Genomic DNA, 13,895 nt, shown 5'->3' with positions numbered 1-13,895 from the left:
CAGTCCTCCATAAAATGCGCTGCACACATCTGAATATTTGGGTTGAACTGTTCTGGAACAGTGTTGCCACATGTGACGACCCCGGGCTGGACTCGGCTGGACCCCGGAAGGAAAAATTGAAATCGCATCATATGACCCCTTTAAAAACATATTTTTATTTACAAATACAATGTTAAAGATTAAATTGTGACAATATTTCACAATATTACTGTTTTATTGTAGTTTTGATTAAATAAATGCATTACATTCTCATCAGACTTCTTTCAAAAAACAAAACTTACCGACCCCAAGCTTTTGAATGGTAGTTACATTTGTGTTTAATTATTATACAGTGACATGATGCAATTGTCTTTTTGTCTTCTTCTGTAAAGAGACTGATAGTAAACCAACAGCACTTGGCACATACCTGATCAGCCCTGTGACTGACTTTGCTAAAATGCTGTGTGGCTTTATGACCAGCCGCCCCATTGTCAGCCAGATGTACAACTTCCTGAGAGGCTTCAACCTGCACAGCAGCTACAATGAGAACACAGGCTTCATCGCATGGAAAGGTCTAGAACTCTACTTATACCACTGACCATTTCAAGTGTGCATTCTGTGTTTATTATATTTATTCTTCAGATGGACTATATATTATATTAGTGTTATTCCATGTGTGTGGATGTAATTTGGGGATGTCTGTCATTGTATGAAATATAACCAAGGCTGTTTATACCTAAATAGCTGATAGTGTTTGGAGTCATCCATAATATTCATGCTCTGTCTACAGACACACACCCAGATGCCTTTCCTAACACCATGACTCCAGCTGATCCTGTGCTGAGCTTAGTAGATGCTGGATTTGCCGTAAATGCAGGATTTCCTCCTTTGGTTCGCTCTCACAGACATGTGGACGTTATTCTGTCTCTAAACTACTCTTGGGAACCAGATCAGTTTAAGGTGAGGACCAGGAAGATTATATAAGTTTTGATTGAAATGCAAATATCAGGAACTTAAAAAAATAAACAATTATGCCTGTTTGTGTCCAATAGGTCATAAAGCAATCTCAGGAATACTGTGCTGATTGGAAGATTCCATTTCCAAAGATCGATTTCAAAAAGGTGGAGTCAGAGCCACTGAAGGAAGTTTACATGTTTGAGGATAAAGACAATCCGGAAGCTCCCATAGTGCTTCACTTTCCCTTGGTCAATGTCTCATTCAAGCAGTTCAAAGCTCCTGGTAAGCAATACCATCACTCTTTACATCCCATCTGCCATATTCCTAATAGGGATTACAGTGCTTCTAAGGCAGGACTGTATTTATATTCCTCAAACATGGTTAAAATGTTAATGTTATATTGTGTAAATACACATAAATATAAAATATATATTGTGTATATTTTATATTTTATATAGATTTTGTCTATATTTTTTACTATAAATATACATTTATCCATAAAAATGGACAATATACACTACTGTTCAAAAGGGATCTTTAATGCTCACCAAGGCTGCCATTTTTGATCAAAATACAGTAAAAAAGTAATATTGAGAAATTTACTGTTTAAAAATGTTTTTAATTTTAATATATTTTAAAAGCATATTTAAAACTTCACAATATTTAGCCATACTTTTGGTACATTTAAAGCACTTTTAACGGCTTAACTGCAGTATAGTGTGATTGGATATTGCTATTGTTTGGTACATCAGCTCAAATAACCAAGAATGCACTTCATTGTAAAAATGCTCATGTAAAATTGTGTATGTGTGTGGTTTAGGAGTGAAGAGGGAGGGTGAGAAGGAGCAGAAGGAGGGAGCGGTTGATGTTGAATTTAACAGTAGCACCTCCCCATATCTCACCCACAAATTGACTTACACACCAGAGGACTTCCAGAGGCTCATCAACCTCACTTCCTACAACATCCAAAACAACAAAGATGTCATTTTGAATGCGCTAAACAAAGCATTAAACCGAAACAGAGAAAGGCAAACAGGTTATGATAGCCAAGGCAAAAAGGAGAAGGCAGTTGTAGGAAAGACCAGTTCAGCGTCTACACCAAAACCAGGATCACAAAAAACATGAAAGACTGAAGAACAGTGATCTGCAGCACCGTTACTGTGAAGAAAACCTGCATCCTTAAAATGAAGTTGTCAAGAATATTATTAAATGAAAAAATTGTTTGTGATGCTATACTATTCGATATTAGCTTCACATTATTTTTTTTAAGTGGATAATAAAACAGCATCTTTGTTTCTGTCCATTTAACTTGTCACAGTCATTTCTGTCATTTCAACTCTATTTTCTTCATCAGTAATTCAAAGTGTTCTAAAAAGTGCAATAAACTTCACTTGGTTGTTGTAACTTTGGCACTATTTTGATTCTTATTTTCAACAAAAACGGTTAGAGACCACTTATCTGGCAACACAGTTAAACCTAATTAATTCATTAAAAGACTATTTTATTTTATTTTACTGACAGACAGACATTATTAGATATTAGCCCTCTGGCCAAAGACATGCCAGCCAACCTGATGTCAACAGTGCACAAAATGATTCATTTCTGATTGGCTAATTAAGCACAGTACTCTTTTTTTCTGTTTAAAGAAACACTCATGACAACAGTATTTTAACAATATCAGTAGTAGAGACATATTATGATCAAATATGAGGCAGGTTCTTGTAGTCAATATGACTCATTTACTTAAAGAAACTGAAGTTTTTTGCTGTGATTCCCTATTGTTTCATTATAGAGTATCGTTGGGGTGTGCCATATCTATGCACTGCACATCTAGACGTCACTAAATAGTTTCACTATAACACTAGGATCCTAGAGTCTTCCCTGTATTCAAAGCAGGCTTTGCAAGGTATGAGCAAATGTCAGCTATACAAACAAACCACACTACTGAAAACATCAACGGCCAGTAAATGAAACTGTTATAGATTCAGAAAAAGAGCATTCTTATGGAATTGAATGATAGGGCCTTATTCTAGATCTAGAATAAGCAGATTATCAGATAATCAGACTCTTATTTTATAACATTTTCCACATTATATGGAAGCATTTAATAAGCATACATAATCATCTGCAAAATGAGCAAATAACAACAAACAGTGCAACGTTAATGTTTATAATAGCTCAATTTTCTCAGATTAGACCATGAATCAGAAGGAGTGTGATGACTAACAGTGCATTTGAATGAAAGAAGGCTAGGCTGGTATTCATGGACATGGGAGGGTTTTCATAAACACACAACATTCCTTACAATATAACTGAAATCTTAGTTTTTTTTTTAAAGTCGAGCCTGGATGTGTCACTTTTGTTTTTATAATCAAACACAGTCCACACCAGACAAGATATGTAATGTTGGCATGTAGCCGTTTGATAACTTATCTTTTCAAATATATTTTTAGCTATTTTTTTAAGTTCAACATATTAACACTATATTATAGAGATGGAGGATGATTGCAAACAGAGGGAGGATAATTTTTTTATCCCACCCTCAACACTTTAAACAATAAAACACTATCAAATATTTTATCAGGGTGCGAAGGGCTGGAGATAAACAAGTCTCTCAGGTTTTCTGTGTTATATTTCAGTTGTGAGACTAGAGAGATCTTCATTTCATCTTTTGATTTTGAGACTTCACTTGTAGGCCTGCTGAGGAGAAGACAACAATGCTGAAGGTACATTAGCTCACAGATACTTGACTCTGATGAATTTGGCAATTCATTTGAATACTTTTGTAAAACAAATATTTTTATGTTTACTCAAAATTATTTGGATGAGAATGAAAAGTAGAACATTTCAAGTAAAATTTAAACCTCTTTCTGACGAGACTAATTTGCTTGCCTTGCTAAGATAATAAAAAAAATATTTTTGTGCAATTGTAATAACAACAATAGCAATGCAAAACTGCAACATTTAAATGAAAAATTAAGTGCAAAAATGAACGACATTATCAACAATGTTATATTGTTTGCTGAATACATGATTATGAAAAACAATACACTGAAATGCATAGTTTATTGGGGTACATTTTAAATATTTCAGTTTTTCCCTTCAAACTTCACTTTTAATTTAATGTTACTTTCTGTCTTTTTAATATTTATTTATGAACTTTACCAGCAATTTCAGTAAAAAAATGTTTCTACACTATATTTTCTTTTCAGTGATAGTATACTGTAGTAAGTACAGCCTGAAGAGTTCACTTCAAATGAGTGAAATGAATTCACATATTCCATATAAGCTTACATAAAGTATATATGTTGCTGTTACAAATTCAGATGAAAATACTGCTACGTCTGTCTAAACCAGTTTCATTTCATTGTGTTTCACAGAAAGAGTTCATGCCGTACTGGAACCTCAGTGTCACAGTGCAGCGGGGAAAATTCAATCGGTCGTATGACCTTTGTGAGTCCATCAGCTCTCAAAAACCTTGTGACTTGTGGTGAAATAGTGATGAAAAATCCTTCAAATCAGGTGTTCTGGGTGTATTATGTGTTTGTTTGCCTTTGCTGACTTTGATTTACTGCATACTACATACTTCATATAACAAGTGCTTAGTGTAGCTCAGACTTTGCTCTCTCTCAGTGTCTAAATGTGACTGCTACGTCGTCTTAAAGTTACCCTCGGCCTGCGCTTGCTGCCATCGCACGAAGACAGTGAAAAACAGTAATGCACCAAATTGGAATGAAACATTTCATTTCAGAGTTCACAGTGGAGTCAAGGTGAGCAAATCAGCTTTGGACACTTGCAAGAAAACTCTTTTAGAGGGAAATTATTGCTTGCGTTTATTAATTAGGGTTTTCTTAACTAAAACATTTTGTTGTGAATGTGCCTTGCCCTTTCAATCTCAGCTGACAGCATTCTCCACCCACATTGTTCTTGAATAAAAAGTGATGAATGACATGCTGGTGACGCCAATAACAGTCAAATGCTGGTATAACAGCAAAGTAATTCTATACAAATAAGAAAAATTACTTAATCTATATCCCCAAAATATTCCCCCCAATGGCTTTATCAGAACTGCTGCCATGTATTATAAACCAGAATTCTAGAATGATTTTATTTAGTAGTTTTGCTTTTCTAAAGTAATTAATACTATATGAACTTGAGTAAAAATGCTTAGTTGTGATACATGTGATATGATGGGTTTGCAAAGCAGAATTTTGACATTATATTTGAATCCTCTAGTGTAGAGCTTTTGAGCTAAAATAAACTCACCACTTTGTTCTTGTCTCCTCAGAACATTCTGGAATTCCACATATTTGATGCTGACACGTTAACGAAAGATGACTACTTCTCCACCATCCTATTCGACATCAATAACCTCACACCTGGACAAAAGCAAACAAAATGCTTCATTACAGATGATAAGGTAGGTATATCATTTGATGATGAAGATCATTTTATTTTATTTTTACAAAGTCTTTGAAGTGGAAGTATTCTGTGTCCATTACTTTAAATCAGTGTATGAAAGAAAAGCATTACTAATAGATTTAGTCCCATCCGTCTTTTTGATTGTCATGCACTTTTTTCCAGAAAAAGAGTGAGCTGTGGGTGGAGTTTGAGGCGACTGTGAGGTGAATGAGAATGTTAACGATCGAAAACAATAATAGTGTCATTAACCACGTAGTAATTGTCTTCTTCCTCTTTATGAAAAAATCATCTCTATTACATCAGTCTGAACTAATCTGTCATTTTATCCATTCGTTTTCTTTTTCAAGCTCTGAGAAGCCTGAACCATACTTCTCTAATGGAGTGCTGATGGTAAGAACATTCTTATGACTTTATATTTTACACATACTTCAGCAGCGCATAAAACATAACAGCTTTGGAAATCATTGTTGAACTAAGTAGCACTCTGAATTTTCCTGCTAATTTTTAGGCAGGTCCATTCTGTGCACTGGATGTGAAGGTGGAAAAACGTCTACGGTCTAATGGTAAATAGAAGAACACTGGGTTATTTCTGGGTTTAGATCCGTACATCTCTACTTTTAACAAACCTCAATCGGATATTTAAATATATATGAGGCTGTATAATAGCCACTGAAAGCTTGCGAAAATTGTATTTGTATAATTAATTAGTATAATTAACAGTAAAATTCTACAATAAAAATAAAAGTTTTAGGTTTTATAAATATGACATTGTTCATTTTTATGGTGCTGCATTAAGAACAGTGCCAAAATGATGTGAAATTTTCCTCTGTTTACCTCAGTGGAGAAGGACATGATGTTAAAACTGCGAGGCGCTTATAAGGAAGACTGTTTGATCCCAAGCTCTGAGGAAAACCCCAGCTGCACACAGACCATTCGCTACTACATCAACCGAGACCTGGAGACTGAGTTTAGTCTCATCCCACCAAAAGTGTGTCATTGATTAAACTGGTGATTTCTTACCAAATCAATTTATCAAGCATGTCTATCACTAACAGAGAGTGTATAATGCTTGTTTATGTGTTTGCATGTTTGTTGTTTGTCCAGGCTGGGGAAGAAGTGGACGGGATAAATCCAAAGATTGCAGACATTCTGTCATCGGTCCCTATGAAACCATTACCAGACAAACAGCAGATTAAACTCACCATGCCCATTGGAAAGGTGGGTACTGGTAAACTCAATTGGAAGACGTATTTTTTCAATGTTTCAAAAAGAACAGCTAAATAACTGCAACTCTTTTAGGATGAAGTGGATCTGCAACTAAGCACAGAGGGCCGGTAAATAATTTGAATGGCTTATCTCTAATTAGTTTAGGAACAGTTTAAAGAAAGTGCTTTGGCATGTAATCCATAAACCAAACCTGAATGATTTTAACTGTGTAATTGATTATAGTTAAATGAGACAAAGCACTGTAAACCACCAACATTTCCTCAACTGGTTTCAATCTGATTCCTTTCATCTCTCAGAATAATCGTGTGTGTGTGTGTGTTTTGAAGCTCTGATGAAAAGTTGGATGTGCGTCTGGATTTTGATATTTCAATGGAAGAAAATAATTTTCTGGTCAAAAGACGGAAAGTCGTGTCACAAGCTCTTCAGAAAGCTTTGAATCTCAGCTCTGCACCTGAACCCAGCAAGGCAAGAAAACAAACACAAACTTGAGTATAAACACATTCAACAGACACACACTTCCTATTGTTCCCATCAATTTTAATTTAATTTATATAATAATTGTAATTTAATTAATTCATGTATTTCTTTATTAATCATTTAATTTATGCATCACAGATATATGCTATTTTCTTTGAATGTGCGAGAATTCCAATACATTAGGTAAAAAAAATAACAAAAGCGCAAGAAACGGCAAAACTATTTGCTATACAAATAGTTTATAATTACAACAATACATTAAAATAAGAAATACCAGTTTGCAATATCAACCAATTTAACGGGTTGTACAGCTAAAAATAACTGGAAGCAGACAACACTAGAAGCTTATATATATATTTATAAGACTGATGTGACTGTTCAGGTCCCATTGGTGGCTGTTGTGTGTTCTGGCGGCGGGACCAGAGCAATGACTGGCACATTCGGAGGCCTAAGAGCTCTTCAGAAACTCCAGCTTCTTGATACAGTCAGCTACATCACAGGGATTTCTGGCTCCACCTGGTGAGTATAAGGAGCACTACAGGCCCGTCCAACTCTAAAATAGTGGTTCTCAGTTGGTTTTGCTTCAAAACTCAAATTTTATTGGAGATCATGTCATTAAACATCAAACTTTCTTTCATTGTCTCATAGGACTATGGCTTCTCTTTATGGTGATGCTAACTGGTCAAACAATGACCTAAATGTGGTTTTGGAGTCTGTAAAAAAGGAGATTTCAAAAAGCGTGTTTAGTATATTTTCCATTGAGCAGCTACGGCACTACAAAAAGAAGATGGAAGAGAGAGAGAAAGAAGGACACCAAGTATCTCTTGTCGATATGTGGGGTCTGGCTATAGAATACCTCATCCAAGGGAAGGTACTAAACACCCTTGATATCACAGAGGCAAAATACATTTTAAGCAAAAATAAATGCAAATACATTTCTCCATCAGAAACTTCAGAAATTATTTTCTTCCTCAGAAAGAAATGGGTACACTATCTGACCAGCAGATGGCACTATCAAAGGGCCAGAACCCTTTTCCCATCTACACAGCTCTCAACATGAAGAATGGCAAGACAGGATGTACCATAGAGACTGGTAAGAATGGATTTTAATTTACTTTGGCTGGTTTAATTTGCTTGATGCTTCCTGTCCTACAACATAAGGGTCCATTATGTTTAATAAGTTAATTATGCTTATTCCTTAACAGATCAATTCTTTGTATTAAGAGCAATTAGAAGTATTTACTGTAGATATGTTGTCCATCTTTCTCTTTGTTCTTTTCTCATTCAGAATGGTGTGAGTTCACCCCATATGAGGTTGGATTTACCAAATATGGTGCCTTCATACCTGCACAGAACTTTGGGAGTGAATATTACCTCGGCCACATGATCAAAAAACTCCCTGAATCTGGAATTTACTCTCTATTGGGTAAATAAGTGTAAATATTCTAAAGGTTGATGAATGAATTTTAAGTTATAGATAATGACTGGCAGTTGTATTCATATTGTTCAAAATGTGTTGTGTTTGCAGGGATATGGAGCAGTGTTTTCTCTCTGAGTCTGACTCAGCTTTGGAGTGCTGTCACTGGAGTGATTCCATCCTGGGCCAGCAAAGTTGGGGAAGAAGTGAATCAGACAGGTAAAAAGAAGGCAGGGACAATGAGTAAGACCACCTGAGCAAATAATCCCTGTGCAGCTTCTCAAAAGTTTGGTTGCCCTTGAGTACCCTTGTGAAGAAGCAGTATGCTAAATTGTTCTGAATATGCACTAGCAGTGTGGTTTAGATGAAAAAAAAAAATCTATACTTGCAGATAACATAACATTAAAGGGGTCATATGTTGTTGCTAAAAATAACATTATTTAGTGTATTTGGTGTAATGAAATGTGTTTATGCGGTTTAAAGTAAAAAAAAAACACATTATTTTCCACATACTGTACATTATTGTTTCTCCTCTATGCCCCGCCTTTCTGAAACGCGTCGATTTTTACAAAGCTCATCGGTCTGAAAAGCGAGGTGTGCTCTGATTGGCCAGCTATCCAGTGCGTTGTGATTGGCCGAATACCTCAAGCGTGTGACGGAAATGTTAACGCCCCTTACCATACTGTGATGCCCTGTCCGGCCAGAGACGAGACAAAAACATGAAAACCCATTACAAACGAGGCATTTGTTGCATCCAGTGGGGACATAATTATGGATTATAATGACTTATACTGTCTTTTTACGCGTTGTGTTGCATTGCGCCGCGTAAACATAAAACCATGTCTGCATTTGTGATCGGAGAAATGACAAACAAGCGCTACTCTACACTGCTCAAAACTCTTTTTGAGTTTGAATCATCAGCGGCCCTTTCACAACGAAACACACGGCGGGCTAGAGTGAGCGGAGGCTGGGGGCTGAAAGCCGATCCGGCGATCCACAGCGCGAAGTTGATGTATTCCCTCAGTGACCAGCATGGATCAGCTCTAGGCATGACGAAGCGGATATCGTCCTCTTTTGGAAGGCCAAACAAAGTAGTTTCACTTTCACAACGAAACACAGCGTCTTCACGACATGGCGGCAGCAACAATACTACAGCAAGAATAAAAGTTACGCCTTCTTTCTTTGCGTGAACATTTGGGCGGGGTTATGCAAATCTTCCCACATCGTGACGTAGACATGTGGGGGCGTGTTAGAACGAGCCGTTTTAGGTAGGCGTGGTTGACTCTTAACTTTTATAAAGAATATCTCTTTGGATTTGAGACTTTAGTCTTTGCAACTTTACAGATCTTCTTTATGCACCAAGAGCTTGTAACACTCCAAAGAGAAAGGAAAAATTGAAATCGCATCATATGACCCCTTTAATGAAATAAAAGTCCACTTAAGTGTACTTAAAGCGAGTACACTTTAATTACTTTTTTACTTAATTTGTAATGATCTCAAATTAAATGTTTTACATTTTAAAACATGTTTTATTCTTTTGTCGTGCTTTAAATAAGTACAACTGTTCTGATGTGTTGACTAACAAGCACATGTAAAGTACTTGATTATTTTAAATGTGGTGTGTTATTTGATATTACATTTAATATAATTTAAATGTACTAAATTTTAACTTAATCCATACAATGCATTTGGCATTACACTTTAACCATATTTCAAAGACAGTAGAAATAAATTAAATAAATAAATAATAAAACATGCAATCAAGTGTCTAAAACAACTCTAAGATTGTAATCAGCAAGTTAAAGTTTTTCCTGAACATTTTTGGTCACACTTTATTTTCTCCATTAATAAACCATTAGCTATGATTTTGCCTCAATAAACTCCTAATTAGCTGCTTATTAATAGTTAGTAAGGTAGTTGTTAGGTTTAGGTATTGGGTAGGATTAGGGATGTAGAATATAGTCATGAAGAATATGTGCTTTATTAGTACTAACAAACAGCCAATATGTTAATAATAGACATGCTAATAAGCAACTAGTTAATAGTGAGATTTGGTCCCTATACTAAAGTGCTACCACATTTTTTCCCCCCAAAAAGTAAATTAATTAAAAAGTAATTACCAGCTGTGATGGCTGTGATTACAATATTGTGATGGCAAATATTCTGTTTTATGTTTGAATTTGTACTTTTCCACGACATTCTAATTTATTGAGATGCACCTATATATGCAAACAATGAAAAATTTTTATCCTCCCTTATCTGTAGACAAAGATGACAAACCATCAACGTCGGACACACTTCAGGTCAGCCCTATGACTAATTTGGCAAAAAAGCTGAGCAACTTTCTGACCAGCCGCCCCATTATCAGTCAAGTATTCAACTTCCTTAGAGGCTTCCACCTGCACAGGAACTACAGTGAGAACTGTGACTTCACCACATGGAAAGGTCAGAACATCATTTATGTTGTCGAGTACAGCCTAATTAGTGCGATTCCCCTTTTGATTCAGTTTGATCAAACTTGGAAATGGTAAATTATAAAGTGGACTTTCTGCAGACACACATCCAGACGCCTTCCCAAACTCCCTGACACCAGCAGACGCCACACTTGGCCTAGTGGACACTGCTTTTGTCCTGAAGTCAGGATTCCCTCCTGTGTTACGCTCTAACAGACGCGCAGACGTCATTCTGTCTCTGAACTACGCTTGGGACCCGGACCACTTCAAGGTGAGGGAGACCACAAAGACATGGCAGATTATGAGGAGAATGGGATGAAATGTAATTTTGTTTTTTCTGTATTTGTCTATAGGTCATAAAGCAAACTCAGGAGTACTGCACTGATCGCAAGATTCCATTTCCAAAGATTGACTACAAAACGTTGGAGTCCGAGCCGATTAGGGAAATTTATGTGTTTGAAGATAAAGAGAATCCAGATGCTCCCATAGTGATTCACTTTCCCTTGGTCAATATCTCATTCAAGCAGTTCAAGTCTCCTGGTGAGTGTTATTAAAGGGATAGTTCACCCCAAAATTTAAATTCTAGCATCATCTACTCACCAAAAAGTAGATAATTTGAAAAATATTCTAACTGCTTTGTCCATGCAATTATAGTCAAGTAGATCCCTATTGACTTTCATTGTATGAACAAAAAACACTGAGGCACTTTCATCTTCTGTGATCTGCAGAAGAAAGAAAGTCATACAGATTTTGAATGACATAATAAGTGTGGATGAATGATGGCAAATGATTTTCATTTTTGGTTGAACTATTCCTTTAAGAATCTTAGATAGAGATTCAACCTTTGCATGAAGATAATAGATTACAAAGTGTATTTTTATGAACTAATTGTGTGTGTTTGTGTGGCAGGAGTGAAGAGAGAGGGTAAGGCAGAGATGAAGGAAGGAGATTTTGATATTGACTTCACTAGTATGTTCTGTCCATTCGCCACTCACAACCTTACGTATCACCCTGAGGATTTCCAGAAGCTGAGCAACCTCACCACCTACAACATTCTGAACAACAAAGATGTCATTTTAAGCACACTGAACAAAGCGCTTAAGAGAAACATGGAGAGAATTCCTGCTACAAAGGCGTCAAAATTCTGATTTGATATTGAGATGAGAAGTTAAAGCTGACAGCAGGAGCAACTGGAGAGTGATTTTTGTATATATTTGACTTCACCCAGAAATGTCATCATTCATCACCCTCATATTGTTCCAAAACTGTGTCATTTCCTTTTTTTCTGTAAATCAGAGAGGGTTAATGCAATAATCTATTCTTAACAATAAAAGTGAGGGTGACCAGGGACTGCCAAGCTCAAAACATGATATACAGCATCATAAAAAGTCCATTACAGTAGTCCAAATGATGCCATACTTGCCATTTTCCAAGTGTGGCATCATTGGTCATTTCATCATAGCAACTTTGATGCTCCTTATTTGCAAAAATACATCATATTTGAGAGCTATGAGAAGGTTTTCCGTAAATAATGGCACATCTTGTTCTTTTCCATACATATATTGCAACTTTCTTGGTGCTTTTTTGTCATTTTTGAAGTCACTTATGCTCACCAAAACTGCATTTATTTGATCAAAATACAATTTAAATTAAAATAATATTCTTCTACATTAACATATTTAATATATAACAATAATTTTATCATATTATTAAATTAACAAGTTTGCTATAATATACTAATCAATATTGGCTTCACATTATTTCTTTTTAAAAGTTGACAATCACTACTTTTTTAAAACAGCATCTTTGTTTCTGTCCATTTAACTTGTCACAATCATTTTTGTCATTTCAACTTGCTGTTCTTCATCAGTAACTAAATTAAAAGTGTTCAAAAAAGTGCAATAAACTTGGTTTTTGTAACTTTGTTGGTTGTAATGTTGGCACTAGTTTTTTTTTATTTTTATGTTTAGGCAGCAATTTTTAACAACAAAAACAGTATTAGTAGGTTAAGACCACTGCTTTGGCATTTATTTGCAGACATCACTAGTGTGCAAAATTATTTCTGATTAGCTAATTAAGCACAGACTTTGTATTCCAATACATGGCAGTCTCTTCTGGCCAATATGACTCATTTAAATTGAGAGACGATAATGCACCCTTTTTTTTGCTGTGTTTCTCTGTGATCAGGTAGTAGACACACATATTATGAGTGGTGTTCCACACATAAAATATATAGCAGGTAATTCGGGCCAATGTGACTCATTTACTTAAACTGAAGCTTATTCCCTATTGTTCCCCTATAGAGTGTCCTTGGGGTGTGCCATATCTATGCACTTCACGTCTATGACATAACTAGTTTCAGTATAGCACTCTAAAATCTTCCCTGGATTAAAAGCAGGCTTTGCAAGGGCATGAACAAATCGACTATACAAACAAACCACACTACTGAAAACATTCTTGAGAGCATTCTTGTGGAGTTTAATGATAGGGAGTTGAATGATCTCGAAATCCAAAGAAGATTTTAGAAGTTTCTCCGCCGAAAACACACACACACGCACGCACGCACGCACACACACACACACATATAATAACATCAATATATTAATATAGAGATGGAGGATGATTGCAAACAGAGGGAGGAGAATTTTTGATTCCACCCTAAACACTTTAAACACAAAACACCATCAAATATTTTATCAGGGTGCAAAGGGCTGGAGATAAACAAGTCTCTCAGGCTTTCTGTATCATATTTCACTTTGACTAGTGAGATCTTCTTTTTATCTTTTTGAGATTTCACTGTAGGCCTGCTGAGGAGAAAACAACAATGCTGAAGGTACCTTAGCTCACAGATACTTGACTATTAACCTACTTGTTTTGTAGCATTGCTATTTTAGTTTAAAACCACAAATAGCAGCTTTGTGAACAAGCCTTAGGAGCTTGATCAAGGATCCGTTATGACAGGG

The 13,895-nt window shown here is 35.8% G+C and overlaps 2 protein-coding genes across 2 annotated transcripts in view; both read left to right on the top strand.

Moving 5' to 3' along the window:
- LOC107733547 (cytosolic phospholipase A2 zeta-like) overlaps positions 1 to 2,275 on the top strand; it is a 10,126-nt gene extending 7,851 nt beyond the window's left edge. Inside the window, exons 19-22 of the mRNA XM_016545213.1 lie at positions 372 to 551; positions 770 to 939; positions 1,032 to 1,218; positions 1,757 to 2,275. Coding sequence (XP_016400699.1) covers positions 372 to 551; positions 770 to 939; positions 1,032 to 1,218; positions 1,757 to 2,061 — 842 coding nt within the window. The 3' untranslated portion in view covers positions 2,062 to 2,275. The remainder of the gene's footprint in view (positions 1 to 371; positions 552 to 769; positions 940 to 1,031; positions 1,219 to 1,756) is intronic.
- Positions 2,276 to 3,578: 1,303 nt separating this feature from the next.
- Positions 3,579 to 12,462, top strand: LOC107733548 (cytosolic phospholipase A2 zeta-like). The gene is made up of 20 exons (XM_016545215.1): positions 3,579 to 3,662; positions 4,317 to 4,389; positions 4,570 to 4,706; positions 5,225 to 5,356; positions 5,521 to 5,561; positions 5,706 to 5,748; positions 5,867 to 5,921; positions 6,198 to 6,346; positions 6,463 to 6,576; positions 6,658 to 6,692; positions 6,912 to 7,050; positions 7,445 to 7,581; positions 7,711 to 7,933; positions 8,038 to 8,155; positions 8,351 to 8,488; positions 8,591 to 8,698; positions 10,745 to 10,924; positions 11,034 to 11,203; positions 11,286 to 11,472; positions 11,842 to 12,462. The coding sequence occupies exons 1-20, from the start codon at positions 3,654 to 3,656 to the stop codon at positions 12,078 to 12,080; spliced, it is 2,427 nt and encodes an 808-aa protein (XP_016400701.1). The 5' UTR covers positions 3,579 to 3,653; the 3' UTR covers positions 12,081 to 12,462.
- The last annotated feature ends 1,433 nt before the right edge of the window (positions 12,463 to 13,895 follow it).

This window comes from Sinocyclocheilus rhinocerous, unplaced genomic scaffold, assembly GCF_001515625.1.
Source record: "Sinocyclocheilus rhinocerous isolate Xijiao unplaced genomic scaffold, SAMN03320098_v1.1 scaffold2715, whole genome shotgun sequence".
Taxonomy (NCBI): Eukaryota; Metazoa; Chordata; class Actinopteri; order Cypriniformes; family Cyprinidae; genus Sinocyclocheilus; species Sinocyclocheilus rhinocerous.
This window is presented reverse-complemented; position numbering and strand designations above follow the sequence as displayed.